The following is a 23583-nucleotide window of genomic DNA, read 5'->3' as shown; positions in this document are numbered from 1 at the left end:
GTTACTTTTCTTCCTTTAGCTGATTTGTTAATTTGTGCAATTTGAATATTAATAAAATTTGCTATATCCATTGATGGACATAATTTGTACGTATCCTCAATAGATATTTTATTGGGTATTTCTTTAATTCTTGTTTGTAACTCCTGGCATGTTTTTTAATTTTAATTGTTTATTCTCTACAGTTAAATGTTTAATTGATTTTTTCATTTTTACTTTTCGAGGAGTATGCGCGGTTAACGATTCATTTGTTTAGATAAAAGTATTGTGTAAATAAAATTCAGTTTCAGTCAATTAGAGTATTTTTTTTAATAGGACCCTGTTTATCAATAGTTTATTTTCTGTTGATTTTCTGGGAAATTTTTTGACATGTTTTAATCCGGCCCTGACTCGGCACCCTTAATGGTGATTTCAAGGTCCAATTTATAGAAATTTTAAACAATGGGATCTGGGCAGAGTTAGCCTGCCGTGTGATTTATATGCCGTGCCTATAATATGCCCAACGCCCAGTCTTGTTACACCAAGTCGACCAAGTTATACGGGAATTTTGTATTTTCACATCTCTAGTTCATATACATAGTCTCTGGTCTATGTTCATATATAAAAAGATGGAATGGCTTACTAACCATAGAAGAAATAATGTATTCTTTCACTATGACAGACATATGACAGACTAATCATTAGCCATAACCTGCAAAAATCAAAGATCTTGAATATTTTAAAATCAGAGCTTAAAATTATATTTTGTTTTTCTTTCCTCATTAGATAGTGATTAGATACTGCAGCAGTCATTTACTTTTTTCTGTAATTCCTCAGCTGTCTTAAAATACCAATATAATGTTTTGTAGACATATATTACAAGCTACGAATCGTTTAATTGGTCAGAGCAGCATGAATATCCAATATATAGGTATTTTACATAAATAGTTACAATATACATGATATACATAAAAAAATAGATTTAATTATACATTTCAATAAACTAATTATAATATAATTATACATATATTGTTATCCATTTTCTATACTGTAGGCTGTAGGAATATTAAACGATGGGTGGCTCCAACTATGAAAGAACTAAGTAGAAGACGTAAGAAGGTAGGCCCGGATCCAAACAAACCTAGGTCATCATATCTAGAGTGGAATTATGATGTTGAACTACATTGTTTTCAAAATAGAATAGGAGAAACGTTTGATAAAAATATTTTAAGCGAAGCCCTGGTCCAGAGGGAATATGCCAATATTCAGGAATTCAAAGCTAAAGAAGAAGGTATATCTATGAATTCATAATATTTTATAAGAAATATTCCAAAAAATTGGTTCACTGATACAGAATTATTTTATATCCTTTACCTAAATTGAATAAGTTTTTTCTAAGGGAACGAATCTTACATTCCTGAACAACATAATTACGACTTGGCTAAAGATGGCAATGCAATTATATCCGATTACATCAAAGAAGAATATTCAAAAAATTATCCTGAAGAAATTGCTATAACAGTACAAAAGTATCTTACAACAGATGAAATGTTAGCACACATTGCTAAGCATTTAGGCTTCACCGATCTTATTAAGGCTGTTGTGAGTTCCTATTAGTTACGTTTAGTTTGAAATATTCTTTTGACTATTATAGGAATATCCACTCGAAGAAAGAACTTTGGCAGATTCTTTTAAAGCATTAGTTGCTGCATTATCTTTATCAAGTGATCTCGAGAGAGCCCAATTATTTGTAAAAGACTTTGTAATTGCACAAATGAATGGCAAAGATATTTATGATATTTGGACACCAGAAAAACCTTATGAATATGTAGTGAAACTTTTAGAGCAAAGAGGTATTAAAAAAGTGGAACCGAGATTATGTAATCAAAGTGCAGTTAATACCATTTTGGCAAATTACCAAGTGGGTCTTTATGATAGCAACAATAAAAGCTTACTAGGAATAGGTATATATTTAGTAATTTACAGGTAGTTATAAATTCTAAAATTATGTGTATTTCAGGCTGGGGAGAAAATGTACAAATAGCTAAAGACACAGCAGCTTTGGATGCAATTCAAAGACTGTATAATAGTTATGCCAGAAAATAAAAGTAAAATAATTTGTTTTTAGGGCCACAAATTAAAATTGATCGGTATTGATAAATTATAATATTTTTATTAAGAAATAAATTTGAATACAATATTGTTGCAGAAAATGCACCCTGTATATTATGAATATTAAAATATTTGTAAAGTACTTGAGAAAGAGGCATTACTATATCCTCAGAACACGAACTTGTGCATACAATGACAATTGTTAAACTACTTTTAAATACATATTATAATTCAGAAAATAATACAGTTTTAGTTTTTTAAAACCTAAATGTGTATGAAACCTATTTGAATCTAAATCATATTAAGTTTTTAAATGAAATATTTTTGTGTGCCATTAAGTTATTTGTCACTTTGTCAGATGCACGGAGGTAAAGAGTGTTTTACAAGCCAAATCTTTAAAAAAGATGTAAATACTAAATACAGGGTCGCTGATATGTATGGAAACGATCGATTATTGAGTAAAATATACAAGATACTGCAAAAAGTTAAATACAAAAGTTACAGGGTGTTTAAATGCGTATCAGCTTGTAACATTTAAGTACATAGGGTCTTGTCATAAAGTCATGGCACCTCAAAAGATTTAGTTTTTTAAAAAGAACCCCCTGTATATTATTGGGTATTTAAAATCTTCCTTCAATCTAAAGCAAAATAAGATATTTTTTTTTAATTTTATTAATAACTGTTCTTTTTTCAAATACATAGATTTTAAAAACTATAGGTACCTAGAAATTGTTTAAGCGATATTTTGAAAACTCGATAACTCGGAAACTGTTGGATTTCGATACATTATGTGTATTACAATTTTTACTTAAAATTGAAGGATAATTGAAATATGTAATAATATACAGGGGCTTCTATTTAAAAAAATGCGTTTTAATAAATGTGTTACGACTTTATAACCGATCCTGTATATTTAAATTTATAACTACCTCGTATATTTTACCCAATAATCGACCATTTCCATAAATATCAGCTGTACATCCATAGATCCTGTACATTAAAAATATCGAGTTTTAAAGAGAACAAATTAAAATACAAAAATTTACCACAATACTTTTAAGGCTGGACGCGCGGTTTGATAACCATGTTACCATAATCTGTTGATTAAAGGTAATTTAATTAAGTTATAATTAATGGCTGATGATGATAACATGATCAGCGAAATACGCGTCCAGCTTTAAAGTGTTTAGCTATGGCGAACTATAGTGTTTTATTTTGCTTATTATAGTTGGGGGTTAGAACCTTTGGTGATGCAACAGCATAATAAAACACTAAATCACCACAATACACCAAAAGACTTTACTTATAAAACTTGAGTTTTAATCATTGTTTGTTTACAGTGGCGGCTCATGGTTACTATTGTAGGGAGGTCAATATCTAAAACTATTGCGTCGATATTTTTTAAGACAAATTTAATTGGTTTCTTACAAGGTATATAAATTCTGTTAAAATGAAACCTGCCCTTACATTTTTAAACAGGTGGTCTAGTGCCGTTTCATTAAAAATCCAGTTAATGTTCTTTAGACAAATTTTCCACGATAGGATTTAAAAGACATTTAAATAATAATGTCACAAAAATATAAATGCATATATACAAATACACAAGTCTAAAAGTTTTATTTCACATTTTTTTATATTTTAAGTCAATGCGGCATTCTTTCTCTAAACGTTTTTCGAAATTTAAGCAATTGTTTTCTTTTAACCGCACGATTTCACAAACTAAAAAATACCATGTTGCCTATTTTAAAATATCTATTCCAGGGGGGCATTGACCATTTGACCTTATGATTTCGACAGACGATGACAGAAGAAAAACAGATGACGTCCCATACCAATCTATTTATTTTACTAAAAAAAGTTTCTAATATTTTTTAAGTTAACTATGGATGGGTTTAAATATAAATCCGTCATGCGTCGTCTCTTGTTATTTTTAACCAGTATATTGGTTTATTTCAAAAATGACAGATCATATATTTCAATTTTATTGGTTTGACGGAACGATGAACGACAAACGGACGCCGATGCGTATGAACTAGCCTTTAGATTTTTGAGGCTTGTCAAAGTCTTGCCAAATTATCTACATATATAAAATGCTAATGTTTATCTGTGTCGTCTCTACTGAAGTAACGACTTGCTCTAGAAAGTTGCTTTTTTTACTAAAAGATAGCTAATTGGCTCTTCTGAAAACTGTCGTCGCCGGATTTTTTGTTTTTCATTTAATTAAAAACTAATAAAAAGTATTTTGTTTTCCGCATTGACCATTTGACCTTATGGTTAAGCCGCCACTGATTGTTTATGATGCTAATGGTTAGCGAAACGCAATCCAATGTTAAAAGTCTATATATCTAATAAATCCAATGTTAAAAGTAAAGTAGTTTCGTGTATTGAGGCGAATTAGTGTTTTATTATTTTGTAACACCAAAGCGATAAGCGAAATAAAACACTAGTTCACCAAAACACTTTATTTTTAATTTTTACTGAAGACGCGTTTCGCTAACTTTTGCTAACCATGTTAGCATCTGATCAACAGAGGATTAATACTCTGTGTTAAAAGTAAAGTGTTTTGGTATATTGTGTTGAATTTTAATTGAGTTTTATTATGCTCTTACTTTGCTGTTGTAACAATAAAGGTTTACCAAATAAGATGTTTCACAATGTGACTCGTTATAAATAGAGTAGAATAACAAAAAAAATTCTATTCAAAAAGTTATACATAAGGTAATAATTTAAATCAGAAACAGAATAATTATCCTAAGGCGGATTATGACGACTCGTGTACTTGAGAAACATTTGTTATTGCCATATACTTGCCATGTTGTGTGTGTGGTTTCCATAGCGTTAAACATTAAAAGTCGTTTCCTTGTGCAATTATTTGTCAGCCGTCGCGGCGCGAGAGTGCCAAGCGTATTGCAAAATAATGTTGTTTGCAAAGATACTTACTTGCCAAGTACGCAAATATTGGCGTACTTGCCAAGTACACGAGTCGTGAAAATCCGTCTTTACAAGCTTGGTGCTTGCGGCACGACAAGTGACAAATAATTGCACAAGAGCAAGTATATGCAGTAACAAATGTTTGTACTTGGCAAATAATTGTGATTAGCATACAGGGTCCGTAGCGGATACGGCATATTCTATAATAAATAACTTTGAAATTTTGTACAAATGCTCGATGCACTCGCCGTACCATGTATACCAATAACAAATGTTTGCAAGTACACGAGTCGTCTGAGCGCGCCATAACCCAACATATAGCAAACAAAAAGGTATATTCTAAATAAAAAATATAAACTTTCACATTTACTTAACAAATTCAAAATTATTTTTAAGTCATATTATTATTGTTAAAAGGCACATTTATTTAATACAAAGTATTGTGTATTTTAGCATTGCATATTTATTCCATGTTGTTCACTGATCTACTTCGTAGACATTTTACAATAAAAAAAAGTTTCAATCTCTAAACTCAAAACTCGTTATGGAGCTTTCCTTTAAACATTGTGTTGTCTAGAACACATATGTGTACATTGGTATTTCATTTGTTAGACTTTAGTGACTAATCTCAATAAAAGTTTTTACTATATACATACAAGATTATATTGTTTATTTATAACTTATTAGAGTTGTGTGGAACCTTGACATACTTCAGAATTTTTATTAAACTGATAACAAAAACTGATATAACGTTTTACAATAAAATCAAAATCTGCTCTTTTTATGATCTTCCAGCAAAAATCAATAAATTAATACAGATTGAATTGATTAAGTCAACAAAGAAACAATTTTAACTAGCTACATTTCACTATAATATCGATAAAAGTGTTAATTAGGCATTCAATTAATTTGTCACTGACATAATATATACTCTAAAAAATAAATTTGACTTATTGAGTTCATGGCAAAAGTAACATGAGTTTTTTTTTTACTTTTCATAAAAATGTCTATAAAAATTAAGCTAAAAAAATAATATATCTTGAACAGTACTGTCTGCTACAATAGAAACCTACTAATTAACCTACTCTCAAGGTTTTATAAATAAGTGATAAGTTGTCTAAAATAAATATAAAATTAAATACATACCTTCCTAAGTTTAAAAAAATATCATATGACCCCAAATAAAAACAAGATCAGAGTTAGCTTGGAAATAAAAAAAAGATGTCATCTTATTGTCATTTGTAAAATCGTGTCATAAAATTATGGGGAGAATGCCATCGATCGTCATTTTCAAGCCAACCTGACGCAATTTTTTTTGATCTTATGATACATATTAAGCACTTGCATACTCTATAAGGAACATATTTTTAAGAACAAAATGAATATCAACATAACACAGGTTTTATATTTTGCGGTAAGATGGAATAATATTATATCGTATATTTCATATGGCGGAAAGCATAACTGAAATATAATGTTGAATGTGAAATAATGTGAATTTTAACCCATAGGTATTTTGAATATTTTATTTTTTAAATCAAAGCGCGATATCACACAATGTGTGGATGTCAAATGTCGAACCGAGGCAAACTTAAATTTTAACAAGAATTGAACTGTCTTAAGAGAAACAGATTGCCCAGAGGACAAAGTATACACACGGTATACTCAACATACCCATTATAAAATATTTAAATTAAAACTTTTCCTATAAACAAAATAAAGACTAATTAAGTAGTTATAGTAATTTGGCCACCGCTGTTTTATAAAGTATATAATAATTGTAGTTAAGTACTTTCCTTAACTAACAAAAACTATTTGTATATAAATTGAGGTTCTGTAAAATAAATAATTTAAACATAAAGCGGCAAACAATTTAAGTAGTTAGGTATATAAAGGTAAGTTATAAATTAAGTTTGTTAAGTAGTATATTAAGTTTAGTTCAAAAATTTGCTAAACCAGAAATTGAACTTTACTTATAAATTTGTTTAAGTAAGGGACCACAATAAAGTGACGGCATATTTTATTTTTTATATTAGGAACTTTTTATTCTTTATATTATATAAATGACTGGTGTCTCATTTCTCCATTGCGTAGAGTTTTTTTATTATTATATTTTTCCAGTTCACAGCCAACGTGTACTAAAATATAATGGAATACTAAAAACATAACTTGCTGTTGTTTTGACAATAATTCAAAGATTTTTTGTTATTCGGGACTTATTATACAAATAGTGTAATAACGTATGAGTTTCTTGCTAGAAAATACTAGCGAAATATTTATTATGCCTGTGATTAAATAATTTAAATATCGAATATTGTAGAATAACAACACTATTGAGATTCTGTGTAAGCATATCACTATACAGGTTGTTAACTGGACAGTTACTTATAGGGGAACAGAATGGCAATACTGCCTATTGAGAACGCATGCACTTGTAGGGTTTTCTGCCGACTCGTACCGTCGCGTCGTCTATCGACGAGCGGGCCGAGGTTGCCATATTTCAACCATAAAGCTCTTACCGCGAGTAATAAACAAATTAACAACCTGTAGATCTTTGAATTCGTTTCATGTAACAGACCTACTAGTTATCGTAATCGCTCATTTAACTATATACATCTGGTAGTATAGTTAAAGTCTTTCTTTCCTCTAAATACGCTCTGTCATATAAAATAGGTATCGATAATAAGTTATTTTTTTACAATTTTAGACATCCGTGTGAAAAACAAAAAATTTAATATAAATATCTTCCTAGATTAAATACTATAATTACCATAATGATAAAAAATGCCAAGTTACTTTAGAAATGACGATCAATGACATCTAAGGTATACTTTGAATTGCACAACGTGTTTATTTACTGATGTTTAAATAATACAATATGATATACTTTTATCACGAACCCAATTAGCCAATATTCTATACGTACTTTAACTGTAAGTTTTCAAGGTAAACTTACGAATAGGAATGACTCAATGTTATAGCTGCAATTAAATTGGCTTTCTTAAATTAGCATCATATATGTATGATAATCCTACCAATTTCAACCATAACACTATTTGTCTTAGGAAAATGGCACTAGGTTTGGTTTTGATGGTATTGCGGTCGACCAGCAAGTTCCAATAAATATCTAAAAAAAAAACATTTCATTTTAACATCCTGTAATCTAATCATAATTAACAGATTTTGTATTAAAGCTTCATTCAGAACCTCGCAAATAGTGGAATAAATTATTAGTGGTTTCAATTAGCGTAGAAGTTTGTTCCTTTAATTTCAATGTAGGCATTCAGAACGTGGTATACTCTGTTTTTTTTTCTCAGGTATGATTTCGACAGACGATGACAGAAGAAAAACAGATGACGTCCCATACCAATCTATTTATTTTACTAAAAAAAGTTTCTAATATTTTTTAAGTTAACTATGGATGGGTTTAAATATAAATCCGTCATACGTCGTTTCTTGTTATTTTTAACCAGTTTTATTGGTTTATTTCAAAAATGACAGAGCATATATTTCAATTTTATTGGTTTGACGGAACGATGAACGACAAACGGACGCCGATGCGTATGAACTAGCCTTTAGATTTTTGAGGCTTGTCAAAGTCTTGCCAAATTATCTACATATATAAAATGCTAATGTTTATCTGTGTCGTCTCTACTGAAGTAACGACTTGCTTTAGAAAGTCGCTTTTTTTACTAAAAGATAGCTAATTGGCTCTTCTGAAAACTGTCGTCGCCGGATTTTTTGTTTTTCATTTAATTAAAAACTAATAAAAAGTATTTTGTTTTCCTGATGTGGCGAATGCGCCAGGCTTCAACTAGTACAAAATAATGACTGACACTAGGATAATTGTCAAATAATACACAACATTGCTGAACATGGCGCAATGTGACCAACAAGGCGATAATAAAAATCGGTTATAAAATATCTGTTACAATCATTTGCTCTATAAAGTATAATGAAGAGCCTGCTTGGTATTTTAATTTAGTCAACAAATTTAAACATTTTTGCTAAAATTTCATTTACTCAGGTTTATAGGCCTTAGTGTCAATTTCGATGTGATTGATGACGTGCATCGGAAAATGTTTTAAAATTTCTATAGTTTGAAATTGTTTAAAAATTATTTGTGAACGTTTGGAAAAAAAATAGCATGTTCCATTCGGAGTAAAAATGTACTTTTTGGATTTCTGTAACGTCGCCAAACGCACAGCCTTGCCACTAAAAGTATAATTTTTACTCCTAATAAAACAATACGAGTATACCTATCTGGATGATCCAACCAATCGTCAGCACTCAATTTCACGACACGCTGTCTCTCAGCTTCCTTTACTTCCCATTTTTTAACTTCTAATTGTTTTTCCCTTTCAATATAATCACCGCATCCCCATACTTCTATAGTTTCTATTTGGTATGGTATTTTTTTCCACTCAATCTGTAAGAAAACCAAATAGTAATGAAGTCAAACTATCGAAAATCATACTTTTTCAAATCCAATATCAACAGTTATTACAGGGGCCCTTGGGTCTGAGCCAGCACGCAGTCCTTGAGCGTAACCTCTGACTGTAGTATTTAAATAAAGCAATTTAGAACCCTTCTCTAATAATTGAAACCTGAAATAAATCAACAGTGATATTTTTTATTCTGTTAGTAAATACCACTGAATAGAAATCTAAGGTAGGAGTCATATATTCACTAGTAAATAATTATGTACACTAAGTAAGTTGCAATTCCAACTCTAGATGCAACATTTTTTGTAAACACCTACTTGTGCGGTTTGAAATTTTTATGCAAAATCCGGCAATACCGCATAGAATGTATCAACCTAACTTTTATCTCTTTTTAATACATTTGATTTTTCATTTAAGCTGTCTACCTCACTACGTTAAAATCCAGTCCAGGTAGTTTTGCACTTCACTTTATTTATAACTGCTAAGTTCAGTTCGCTCCCTTATTGCTTGTTAGCGCCACTGGTTATTTAGTGAACCCTTATTCTTCCCATTTTGATGACTACTCTTTCAAATAAAGTCCCACATGTGATGTTCCTCCTTACGTCTACCCTCCATATGCCAGTGTTGTCACATGTCGCTTGGTAAATATCTACCGGGTGTTGCATCGCCGACTTGGACATAGGAAATCCCATGTAAATTTAAAAAATGATGAATAAGTTTTCACCATTTTATTTGACAGAGGTGTTTATTTGAAACTTTTTAAAGAACTCCTTAAAATGAAGGACATTGTTCATTTTGAATGGTTTATACTAATTCGTTCTTGAGCTATGAGAGATACAGAAATACTAGGTCGGCGATACAACAGACTAAATAAGATGGCGTAAAATAAATACTATAGAGAAAATACTATTTTTGTAAAAATCTATTGTTATTTGGATTCAAAAATAATAATAAAAATATATATACGGACGTTCTCGTTTGCGTTCAAACATGCGTAAGTGAGCATTCTCGCACAGTTATTATAAATAATAAAAATAAATTATAAAAATTCGTAAAAAATTAAACGGCTCTGATAAACCAAAATTCGACTCATATTCATATCTATCCAAAAAAATCCTATATGGGTATTTTGCCACTGCAAGAAAATCTACAAAATAAAATAGTTTTTTTTTGTAAACACTGCTGCGTTAATCTCAGCAGTTACAGATAGACAAATTTGCGATATACAAACGTTTCGGAAAGCTTATCTCTTTTCGTCGTCGGAAGCAAAAAAATACAAAAAATAAAGAAAAAAACTATTTAAAATATTTAAATTCAACTATTCGAGAATACTTTAATTTTTCTAAAACAGATACATCCAAGATACGTCTACAAAAACCGTTGATGTTCTGTTAAAACTACATTATATCAAGTTAAATTCCAAAATTAACAATTACTACCTGATAACAATTACTTAATAAGGTAAAACCTAAAAGCCCCAAACTTTCTCTATGATTATTTTTAATTTTTACGTATGTTATGTTCTTTAAAATCAAAGAAGCGATTGCCATACATTACTAAAATCTACAGATGCATGAGCAATACATTTATTTTTATTAGATTGTATTAAAAAAGCCTCTTTTATTTTTCTTTTAGAGGCTATCGCTTCTTTCAGTATAATTTTGGCGTTATTACCATTTATTCTGTACCCTGTGTCCCATGAATGCTGACTAAAAAAAAATAAAATAAATAAACATAACATACGTAAAAATTTAAAATAACACAAGTTTACAAATTCGGGTCAACTTTTGGACCCGAGCAGATGAGAACGATTCTTAACGTTATTTGATGCCCTGAACTCAGATCTTCAATCCGTTTGTCAAGATTGGCTCTAGTTTTCGAGTTCGTGCATGGCAGTAGCACCATCGTACATAAAACTCAGTTTTATGTACGGTGGTAGCACTGCGCTCTTATAGCGGCCCAAGTAGTTGACGCACGGTCAGTTGACGACGTTGCATTAAACATCATTTGGATTTGTATTGTGATTGTGCTGCGGAACGTGTGAAAATGCAGAGAGAATGTTGCTAAGTCGATTCAAAGCCTCAATCGCGAAGGACCGGCTTTCCAGTACTTAACCAAGTTGTTTCCAAAACTGTCATACGCAAAAATCAAAGAAGGAATATTTGTCGACCTGATATTTGAAAATTAATGGCTGACGCAACGTTTACAAAATGTTTAACGCTTGATGTGGCAGCAGCATAGGCATCGTTTCAAAGTGTTGTTCACAACTTTCTCGCTAATCATAAATCACCGGATTACAAGCAAGTAAACAATTTGTTGCAAAATTACCACAAGATTGGAGCTCGAATGTCTCTCAAGATACATTTTCTGCATTCACATCTTGATTTTTTTTCCACAAAACTTGGAGAGCTTTTTCCACAAGGAGAGCGGCTACACCAAGATATAGCGAAAATCGAAAGGCGATACCAAGGATTTTGGGACGAAAGCATGATGAGCGATTACTGTTGGACCCTAATCCGTGAAACAGATCCCAAGCAGTATAAAAGACTCAGTTCGACCTCTGTTCATTTCTGTTAGGTTAGGTTAGGTTGTAATATATTGTTTAATTCAATAAATGACCGTTAACAGTTAAAAATAGTAAAATAATGAATTTATTGAATATTTCGAAAACTAGAACCAATCTTAAAAAATGGACTGTTGATTTGGATTCAGCTCCAAAAAATATCTTAAAAATTGTTTTTAGTTGCTCAGGTCCAAAACCGTGTATACTTGTGTAATCATACAGAAAGTTTGGGGCTTTTTGGTTTTACCTTATTAAGTAATTGTTATCAGGTAGTAATTGTTAATTTTAAAGTTTAACTTGATATAATGTCATTTTAACAGAACGTCAACGGTTTTTGTAGACGTATCTGTTTTAAAAAACTAAAGTGTTCTCGAATAGTTGAATTTAAATATTTTAAATAGTTTTTTTCTTTATTCTTTGTATTTTTTTTGCTTCCGACGACGGAAAGAGATAAACTTTCCGAAACGTTCAGCATTTTTTGTTTGTTAAGCAAATTTGTATATCTGTAAGCCTAACTGCTGACAAGTAGTTTCCGTTTGGATTAACGCCAGCAGTGTTTACCAAAAATTACTATTTTATTTTGTAAATTTTCTTGCAGTGGCGAAATACCTATATAGGATTTTTTCGGAGAGATGAATCCGCCACATAGGTATGACATTTTTTTAATATTCTATCTAGTCTACCTGACTCCTTCCTTATACATTTTATTCAACGTAAAATAAAAACTTCGCATACTTGGGCAACAGCTGAAATATGGCTGAGCCTTCCCCTCCCCAGTAATGATGCGATTCTTTCCATTCACAAGGAGAACACACACAAAACTTCTGATTATCTTCCACTTTGAATATAACCAGTGTGGGACTTTTATAGCCTAAAACGTGGTGTAGAAACCTGTTACAGCCCAAGCCATGTTCATCCGAATCGTATATCATTGTCCAATGGGATGGAATAGCACATGCAATTTTTGACAAAAATGACAGACTAGATATGCCTTAAGAAAAAATAATTATTAATTAAAAAAAATGAGTATGAAGATATAATAGAAAATATATACCAGTTGCGCTATTATTTGGAGAACTAGCCCTTTGTGGTCGTGAATACAATGGTGGTAAAGCACATGCCAAAAGCCAAGACATACTCATGGTAAGTAGATGTGGATGGGGAGCCTTTCCCTGTCCGAATGGACCGGATTGTTCCAGTACTGGAGTTGACAGTTCTAAACCTGAAGTTTTTCTTTATTAAATTTATTAAAAACAAAATATTAAATATATCATGTATACAACATTTATTTCATTCACATAACTCATCCAGACAATCTAATTCATTCAGTATACTTTTAAGCGCTTTTAATGGAGTTTTTTAAGAGAGTTAAGTTAACATTTTACTATGATTTCTTTCTTCTTTATCACAACTACAACATTTTTATTTATTACAACTATCATAGAAAGGCACGTTTGATTCTCTGCAACGTAACAATTAATTATTTCTACCAGCTGTAAGAGCTTGTATGAGCCAAAAAACAACATGATTCTGACCGAAAAATTATGTTTTAGGAAAATATCCTCACGAAATTAGTGTACAGGGTGCTTTAAAGTTAGGGTAAAACTCAACCCTTTGATTTAACCCTGTACATTAAGCCTAAAAAAATGAGTTTACAGTTTGCTAAAAAAAACATGAAAATAGGGCTAAAAATGAAAAAAATATAACACTTTAAATTTGAAGAGAAATTTGTCGGTTGCGTTTTTTACACTTGAGTGTTGAGATATCACTGAAAACTTCAAATTTTTAAATCGAATTTTAGAGTAGAAAATGAGGGAATTTTAACATTGTTTCTTCGTAATGGTGTTTAATAATTTGTTTACATGTCAACATATATATATATATATATATATATATATATATATATATATATATATATATATATATATATATATATATATATATATATATATATATATATATATATATATATATATATATATATATATATATATATATATATATATATATATATATATAAACATGAGAAACTTATTAAAAAGGAAAAAATATTTTAAAAATCTTTTGACAAGAAAAACAACTTTTAGAACACCCCATAGATGAATGCTAAAAGTGACATTAAAAACTTCAAATAGCTCTTGTTTGGAGTTTGGATCGAGATATCCGTGGAAGCGGTGAATAATGAAACCATTATTCACTAGTGAATAATGGTTTCATGGAATATTATTATTATTTCATAACTCTATAACTAAATAATAATCAAATTATAGACGAGTCGTGGATAAAACCAATATCGTATGGTTTCAAATACAACTATATTATGAAAATACTTTTAGTTCCAGATTTTCCATTTTAACCCCCCCCCCTCCTTCGGCATTAAATTTTATTTATTTGTTTAGCCATTCATTTGTGAGTAACAGAAAATATTCATTCATATACACAATCGAAAACCAGGTCAATATAAAAGTCATCTGACAGAATATAGTCCAAAAATATAGAAGATTTAGGAACAACTTGAATTTTTGATATATTTTGAAAGATCTAAAAATGAATAGTGAAAGATCTTTTTTTTTAATTCACCCCGAGAAATAAATATTATTTTTTTTAATTAATATCAATTAATATTTTTTTTTTCGAAATTTCAGAGAAACGGTAAGAACTAGAAAAAAATCAAATAAAAGTTGTGGAGCGTCCAATTTTACATAAAAATGGTCTCTATAGTTATTTGATCAAATCAAAATTAACCGAAATAGAGTGGCTAGAAGCCAGGGGACAGCTTTTATTGAAACATTTTTTTTCAAAATCCTTTCCGTTTCTCTGAAATTTCGAAAAAAAAACACTTTATTTATTTATTACCCCTTCTCGGGGGCGAATTTAAAAAAATTCTTCACTATTCGTTTTAGATCTTTCAAAGTAACTTATATCAAAAATTCAAGTTTTTTCTCAAACTGCGTATTTAAATGCCTATTTTCTTGGACTAAAAGCAATTATATCCAAATTATCCAAATAGAAAGTTGCAAGCACATGACAATATACACATACGTATTTACAGAGTTACATAAATTGATTTCTAAATCCCCATCATTCAACATATTTATATAATACAGGGTCGCTTTTATGTATGGAAACGGTCGATTATTAGGTAAAATATAGGAGGTACCGCAAACAATTAAATACAACAGTTATAGGATTTTTAAATATCTATTAGCGAGTAATAAATTTAAGTATACAAGGTCGTTCATAAAGTCGTGGCACATCAGAGTTTCATTTTTTTAAATAGAACCCCCTGTATATTATAACATATTTCAATTTTTCTTTCAATTCTAAGCAAAAATCGAAATACATATCTCAAAGCAACCGTTTCCGAGTTATTGACTTCTAAAAATATCACTTAAACAATTCGATTTAATTAATTTCGATGTGTCTGGTTTTATTTAATGATGCCATTCTGCCGAAACTGTGATATTGTTGTAATAGGTTTTTATATTCCTATTAGCTACTAGTAAATTTAAGTATACAGGGTCGGTCATAAAGTTGTGTCACATCAAACTTTATTTTTTTTTAAATGAAACCCCTGTATATTATTGCATATTTCAATTCTTCCTTCAATTTTAAACAATAATCGTAATACACTATGTACATAAATTGAAGCGTGGCTAACGTCATATTCAAGGCCTGACTGTTTTGACAGTTCTACCGAAGTGGTCGAGAATTAGTAGTCGTAAACAAACCTAATGTTTTCATTAGTTTCGCAACAAATCTGTGTTTCTATGCTAAGAAAATTATACTAAATAATTTTGAGTGTACTCTGAGTGAATAGTGAACTATCTAGATCCGATTCATAACATCGTACCCGCGAAAAAACCATACTTTCGATAAAAATTATAGTAACACCGGCGATGCCTGCTGTGTGTCCGGGCTAGGAAAAAGTTGGGAAATTTATATAAAAACCTAATTAATAGCGTTAGTGTTAGTGTATAGTGTTAAACCAATGTAAGTGACGTGTATTTTTAGGTAAAACAGTTTCCGTTTCTTTATTTTTACTTTGTGAAATAAAAAATGCCGCGACATTGTTCTGTGCCTTGTAGCAGAAATTATAATAAGTCCTCAGGATCTGTTTCTACGTTCTCTTTCCCAAAGGACCCAGGAAAACGTAAGAAATAGATATCTACTGGCCATCACGAAAAAGCTTTCACTGTAACAAATGCTTCTGCTCTTTGTGAGAAGCATTTTGCAGAATGCCATGTGAAAAGGAAAAATTCGGCTAAAAGGGATAGACAGATGGCACAATATTAACTGTAACTAGGTCACGTACAAAACCTACAGAAGATGCTGTGCCTACAATTTTTCCAAATCAACCCTCTTATATGACTGCATGTTCCCATAAAGAGAAAACATCCCGATGAAAGAAAACAAGATTTGGAAATTCAGGATGAAATAAATATTGAAAATTATTATTAAATATATATTATTATTATGAAATGGCAATATATTTTAAAGACATTAAATGAATTGTACTTTGTTTCAGTATTTTATATAACAAAATGATATTTTTATCTTTTTATTTACGATTTATGGAGACGGTTACTCGAACATCGAACTACAAATTACTTAATGATAATAGTTAATTCTACCTGATATCCACATTTTTTAAATATGTTAGGCAAATTTTTACAATTATTTTTAATTAAACTTTAAAATGTATTCTGCCCTTATCATATACAATACATTTTCTTAACTTGTCGATAAACGTATAGTTTTCTTTTTTTTTAATATTTGGAAACTTTTTATCACAAGGTATATTATTACTAGTTGCTAAATACTCGCTAACACAATTTTAGGACATGCTTTTTATTATCTGGATTTTTTCTGTTCATCTTATGCTGTAGTTTATTTCATATTAATGTTCGTGTTTTAGATCTAAATTTTAATGCTATTCAATTACTTTAACGCGAAAAAAAGTTAATATTATTTTTTAATACCTTTGTGTATAATATTTTTCATATTTATATCTGGCAAAAGTATCAATAAAAACTATTATTTATGCAAAAACCATATGAAGTACCATATAGCACAATTCAAAAGCCCGACTAGTGCGGTGACGTCACAAATCGATGTCTCTGGCCTGTATCTCGTGTTGTTTATGACTGAAGAATTGAAATGTTAGAGGAAAATTTTATAATTTCCAGACTTGCTATATTCTCATTTTATACATCTATAAATGCTAACTTGAGAACTAATGTCAAATATTATTAAGTATCACAGTTTCGGCAAAATGGCATCGTTAAATGAAACTGAACATAATAAAATCAAAGTGTTTAAATTATTTTTTCAAAAGTCAATAACTCGGAAACGGTTGGTTGAGGTACATTGTGTATAATTCGATTTTTGCTTAGAATTGAAGGAAGAACCGAAATATGCAATAATATACAGGGGGTTACATTTAAAAAAAAATGAAACTTTGATGTACCACTTTATGACCGACCCTGTATACTTAAATTTATTACCCGCTGATAGATATTTATAAACCCTATAACTTTTATATTTAACTTTTGGCGGTACTTCCTATATTTTACCTAATAATCGACCGTTTCCATACATAAAAGGGACCCTGTAAATTCAAAATGCCATCTAATCGTACCATAATCAAAAATAAAGAGGCGTCTCAATAGCGTAAGGCGAAGAATTCTCCATATTGAATAGATTTGTATATGAATGATCTAGGTCTTGCTTTACTTTTTTTGTTTAAATATAATTTTTTATAGCAAATTTTGTAAACTATTGTAAACACCTTCTTTTATTGTTTACGGTAAAACTTGTGACAATTCACTACAACAAAGAGTTCTAGGTCTCACACCTCTGAAATAGAAAACCAAAGTTTTCCATGTAGGATATACCGCGTAATCGAAAAAAAACGGCATCCAGTTGGTTTGGAAATGACAATCGATGACATTCCCCATACAAATTTACATATAAAATGACTTTGACGATTTTCATTTTACAGCCATAGCTGACGCCGTTTTTTTCGATCATACTAAGATTTTCATAGATGTAAATAATGATAAAACTTTTAGAAGAGAAAAAATAATGGAATCTTTGACTGAAGTATGTAGTTAAAATGCAACGCTTAATTTATTGGAAAATTACTGAAAGAGAATAAAAGACAGAATATACACTCAGATGCAAAAAAAAGGCAACGGAGAAATTTTTGGTCAAATTTAAAGCCTTATATTTTTGTTATTTTTAGCCCCATTTTCATAATTTTTTTAGCAACCTGTATATAATTATATCAACTTTAATTCGTAAACTCAGTTTTTTATAAACTTTAGTATTTGGCATATGATACAGGGTTAATCGAGGGGTTGTTTTTTACCCTAACTTTAAAACACCCTGTGCAATAATTTCGTCTGTAAATTTTTTTAAAATATAATTTTACGGTCAGAACCATGTCTCCTGAGCATTTTGTTTTTTGGATCATGTCAATACATGCCTTGGTTAATTTTTAAGAGCGAAATAAACTGATCACGATCAATTTGCAATTTTTTCAATTATCATTACATTTTGATGTAATTTTTTAATATGACGAGATGGTTTTGGTGACTTTTGTCGTAACGTCATATTACGCTGTATTGGATACTACATACTAAATTAAAAAAAAAACATTGAAGACTAACGATACAGTCCTGGTTTTAATAAACATTAATAACGATAACAGAACTAACGATATTAAAGAAAATATCTGTAATAGTCAGACTCAGATAAACAGAAAAAAATTGTAAAAATATCCTAATACTTCTTATTGCCTCCCTTGGCTGCTAAACTGCCTGTATACGTCCGTTCATACTGTCATTGAGGCTGCATATTATCATATAGCGTTATGTTTCCCATTATTCTTTAAGAACCAAGGGAAGTTCATTTAATGAAGCTAGTACCACTTCGCGACGTCTAACCCTCCTGCCAAGCATTTCCCAAACGTCGAACATGATGGGGAGTTCATAGTAGTATATACCTTGTACATTACGCCTTGTCATATTGAAAAATAACTTCAAAAAGAAATGATAATTGAAAAAATTGCAAATTGTTGGTGACAAGTTCAGTTCACTCTTAAAGTGACTCTCAAACCAAGACATGTATTGATTGACATGATCCAAAAAACAAAATGCTCAGGAGACATGGTTCTGACCGTAAAATTATATTGTAGGAAAATTTACACACGAAATTATTGCACAGGGTGTTTTAAAGTTAGGGTAAAAAAACAACCCCTCGATTAACCTTGTATAATATGCCAAATACTAAAGTTAATAAAAAAACTGAGTTTACGAATTAAAGTTGATGTAATTATATACAGCTTGCTAAAAAATTCATGAAAATAGGGCTAAAAATAACAAAAATATAACATTTTAAATTAGACCAAAAATTTCTCCGTTGTTTTTTTTGCATCTGAGTGTAGAATAATATGCAAAGTGTACAGAAAGACACAAGATAAAGTTCATACATATACTGAAGCACAAAGCTGAACTTTACTAAAAGGCAAATATATAGCTTTATAATTTACCTGCCGAACCTAAAGCCAACGTATCTGATACTCCTAAAATCAAAATAATTTTATCTCTACTTCTATAATCCATATCTATACAATCCTAATATTGTATTAATAAAATTACCTGTCGATTCTGGCTGTTCATTCTGGTCGATCGTTCTCCATGCTGTAGCAATTGAATGTACAGCATATCTATGTAGAGGCAAAAGTAGTCTAGCAGCATTATCCGCTAACCAATGGGACACATATTGGGATGATAAACTTGATTTTTGATAGAAACAGCCGTCGACTACTGCCTAATAGAAAATAAATGTAACGTCAGGCCATTGGGAGAAAGAACAATATCAACAGAGAACATCCAAAAATTGACCGAAACAAAACATTGGTTTTATGTTCCGTTTCTATCGGTTTCCTTTCTTATTACGGAACACGGTTCCTGAAAAATTCGGTTATAACTGTCACTAAACTAACCAGCGCAGGAAAGCTGGTTTTTCTGGTTTTGTTTATCAATCAATGTCATTTATGTGACAGAAATCAAGCAAATATTAGAAGTTCGAGTGAAATTCTCATTTAATTTCTAAAATTTGTAATAATATTTTGTATTTACATCCAAAGGCAATGGAGGTAGGCAGTAAAGGTAAATAAATTTCATTAACTAAATAGAATGACTTTTTAGGATCATTTAAACTTATCATGAAGCCATTGTTTCTTAAAGTCAGGAACATTTAAAGAAAACATGAAAAACAAGACAACAAGTAATCGTGAATGTTTTGTAAGCTATAAAAATATAAATATTGATTAGATTTGTTTATTTATTATTGATCTGTTTTAATAATGGACCTGCAAATCTTCACTTGCGCTGTCTAACGAGTTTAACAGTTTATTCATAAAGTACTTTTCAATATTAAACTCCATTGAAAAGAAGCAAACGTAAAAGCAGAGAATAGGTACAAAACGTCAACATTTGACGTTTCCAATATTTTACCAAACTGTTCCGTATCAAACCGATGTTTTTCAGGAACCGCTCTTTACGGTACGCTCTTTAAGGTAGTTTACCGATCTGATTCGCTTGGTTTTGCAACGGAATACAACCTTACTTTTAAATTGAAATGACAGATATCACTTGTCACTGTCAAATATTCTCTCGCTGCAGGTACTATAAGGGGTAGAATGTAGTGGAGTAAAGATTAACCCCCTTCCACTCTACGGACTATACAGGGTGTTTCAAAAAACATGTGCCATCTCTCGTGGGGAGATTCCTCACGTAAAAATAAGACTTATTTTTCACATCAACATAGGTCCGTAGCTACAGGGTGTTAAAGTCTTAATAATCTTTCGATTTATTATAATTTTCTTCCAAATACTTTTAGTAATTTGAATGAAATTTTGGGGACGAATTTTAGTGCTAAAAAAGTGTCAATAAATTCATCAGGGACGTGCATAATATGGGTTATTACTGGAATATTTGCGACACTGACTTTCTTTTGATATCAAAATTGTGTAAGCCGTTTAATGCCAATTAAAAGTTATCTCTTGATATTTTGTCCAATTCGGCTTCCTTGATGAGATAAACGCAATTTTATTAATCACAATTAATAAAATTTAAATAAAAACTAAATTAATAAATTATATATTTTACCTAATTTATTATTAAATATTATAACTATTAGTCCAACATACAGCAATTTCAAATAAAAAAATAATGGTATTTAAGATAATTACAAAAAAGCTAATTTTAAAAAGTTATGTTTATGGCAAATTTTTTTCAAATTTTTTGATGAGGAATCAATGAGTGCTTATTTAAAACTTTCGCAAGTTAATGATACTATGGTACGTATACATTGGTGCGCTGCGCCACGAACGCGCAGCGCGCGCGCCGAGCGCTGGCCGCGCGTTACTTTTATTGTTTTAACGAACATCCCGCAATCCACAGAAATCCCGCGAACATTAGTTTAGTCGTTAATCATGTCTCTATCGTCCGCGAAGAACTACGCAATTTTAATCATGAGTAGTGCGACTCTTTAAACACTCCATTAATAAACAATAGTCAAAGAAAAACACAAAAAAGTGAATTTACTCAAAGAAAACACACATAGTCACTGATAAATGCGCACAGTGTCTTCACCGGCCGTCCCAATTGAACAACGAACATAGAAAACAGAGCGTCGAAAAACCGACTGGAGATGGTTCGCCACTAGCTGCTTGCGCGCAGAGTGCGCGCAACTTGAAAACACGTACCAATAGAGGCAAATCGGTGCGCACGGGCCGAGCGTTCGTGGCGCAGCGCGCCAATGTATACGTACCATTACATTTTTTTAGAGGTTGCTATTAGACTTGGATCAAGGCAAATTAATAAAATAGCGTTTATCTCATCAAGGAGGCCAAAATCAATAAAATATCAAGAGACAACTTCTAATCGGCATTAAACTGCTTACACTATTTTGCTACCAAGAGAAAAAAAGTCAGTGGCGTACATGCTTTTTTTAGAAAAATATTCCAGTATACAAAATACAACCCATATGCACGTCACTTGTGAATATGTTGCCACTTTTTTTAGCTTTAAAATATGTCGCATTTAAAGTTACTTTTGCCATCAAAATTTCATTCGAAACGCTAAAAGTACTTGGAAGAACATTATAATAAATAAAAAAAAATATTAAGACTAACACCCTGTAGCTATGAAAATAAATCTTATTTTTACGTGAGGAATCTCCCCACGAGAGATGGCACATGTTTTTTCAAACACCCTGCATACTCGTGTAGCTATAGCAAACGAAAAAATGGAAACGAAAAAGAATGAGCCAATCAGTATATTAATATTCCATCTAAAACAGTCCATATTTAGGGTGTTATTAGGCCATATTAATCTAGTATATCAGTTGCTTTAGAATTTCGTTAATTGCTAATTGTACAAAACAGTTACTGCAATAATTTGAATATATACATGATTGATCACTAATTTATTTTTTAATACAATTTTATACCTTTAAAGTTTTGCTTATAGACAAACACATTTGGGGTCCTTCTGAATAATGGTCCATGCTAACATGATAAGCACACATGAGAAGTGAGTTGAAGGATTCTGAAGTTATAATATATACATCTTTCTCTTCATCAAATGTACTCCACATCTTTACAAAAGTATCTCTAACAATATCATCATCTAAAATCTATAAACAAAGGTACGAATACCTTCTAAATTAGCAATACAAAACAAACCAAAAATACCTACAGATAAATATCGCTCGCATTGTGTTCGGAAGATATCAACGGGAAGGTAGTCAGTTTTAATATTGGCATGATCCAGAAAGTATTTAAATAATTTGTCTGCCAATAAGGGATATTTAGGAAATAAATATCTCTAAAAAGTATCCATTTAATATTATAAAAAAACTATTTTACATAACTTACAAAAAATACTGTTTTAGTGACTCCTTTTATCTTGGATTCTGCTTGTGTTTTCTGTGCTAATATCTAAAATAAATATAGGTAGAATAGGTAATTTATACACGATTATGAATAGTAAATCGGAAATTTTTATAATTAATATATTTAGAATAAAAAATACGAACTTTAGAATACAAAAAAATAGACGGCAAGAACGATTTATTGCAAGAAATTCAAGATAAGATAAAATAGTATTACCGTAGCTAGTTTTTCTACAGGTAACATTTGATTCACAGGTTTTTCTTGAATATCGTTTCCAGAACTTGTGTTTGGAATGCTTCTTCTGGATCCATTGTGTGACGAGGCTAATGAATTTGGTCCAGATTCCTCTGATTTAGTAGATCGACGACTGTGGTGATTACCCATATTGTCTATACGATAGACAAAACCACCATTAAAAAATATTAACTAAACTGTAAACTGATTACAGGGATTAACAGCTGATTTTCAATTTCAATTGCGTATTGTTTTGGTAGGTCGTAGATAAAATCGCCAGGAAGCTAGTCATGTGATAAGACAAGTGAACTACTGCTACGAGGGTGAGCCAAAAAATAAAGCAATCTATAATT

At 30.6% G+C, this 23583-nt stretch overlaps 2 protein-coding genes across 4 annotated transcripts; one reads left to right on the top strand and one right to left on the bottom strand.

The window, feature by feature from the left end:
* Positions 1–656: 656 nt before the first annotated feature.
* Positions 657–2330, top strand: LOC115885057 (39S ribosomal protein L44, mitochondrial). Its single transcript, XM_030903818.1, has 5 exons — positions 657–907; positions 1031–1267; positions 1376–1578; positions 1631–1940; positions 1997–2330. Exons 1-5 carry the CDS (start codon positions 835–837, stop codon positions 2080–2082), a joined length of 909 nt encoding a protein of 302 aa, XP_030759678.1. The 5' UTR covers positions 657–834; the 3' UTR covers positions 2083–2330.
* A 5517-nt stretch (positions 2331–7847) lies between these two features.
* Positions 7848–23491, bottom strand: LOC115884983. Of its 3 annotated transcripts, XM_030903719.1 has the most exons (12): positions 23213–23491; positions 22979–23041; positions 22800–22928; positions 22552–22737; positions 19692–19863; positions 19583–19615; positions 13082–13249; positions 12763–13018; positions 9497–9626; positions 9279–9448; positions 8055–8146; positions 7848–8000 (listed from the first exon to the last, which is right to left on the bottom strand). In XM_030903719.1, the coding sequence occupies exons 1-11, from the start codon at positions 23378–23380 to the stop codon at positions 8095–8097; spliced, it is 1527 nt and encodes a 508-aa protein (XP_030759579.1). In that variant the 5' UTR covers positions 23381–23491; the 3' UTR covers positions 7848–8000; positions 8055–8094. The 3 variants fall into 3 exon arrangements, with proteins under 3 accessions (XP_030759579.1, XP_030759578.1, XP_030759581.1); XM_030903718.1 differs by having other exon boundaries at positions 7848–8146; XM_030903721.1 differs by lacking the exon at positions 19583–19615 and having other exon boundaries at positions 7848–8146.
* Positions 23492–23583: the final 92 nt, after the last annotated feature.

The sequence above is a fragment of the Sitophilus oryzae genome, unplaced genomic scaffold (genome assembly GCF_002938485.1).
Source record: "Sitophilus oryzae breed Bouriz unplaced genomic scaffold, Soryzae_2.0 scaffold_359_pilon_pilon, whole genome shotgun sequence".
Lineage (NCBI taxonomy): Eukaryota > Metazoa > Arthropoda > Insecta > Coleoptera > Curculionidae > Sitophilus > Sitophilus oryzae.
This window is presented reverse-complemented; position numbering and strand designations above follow the sequence as displayed.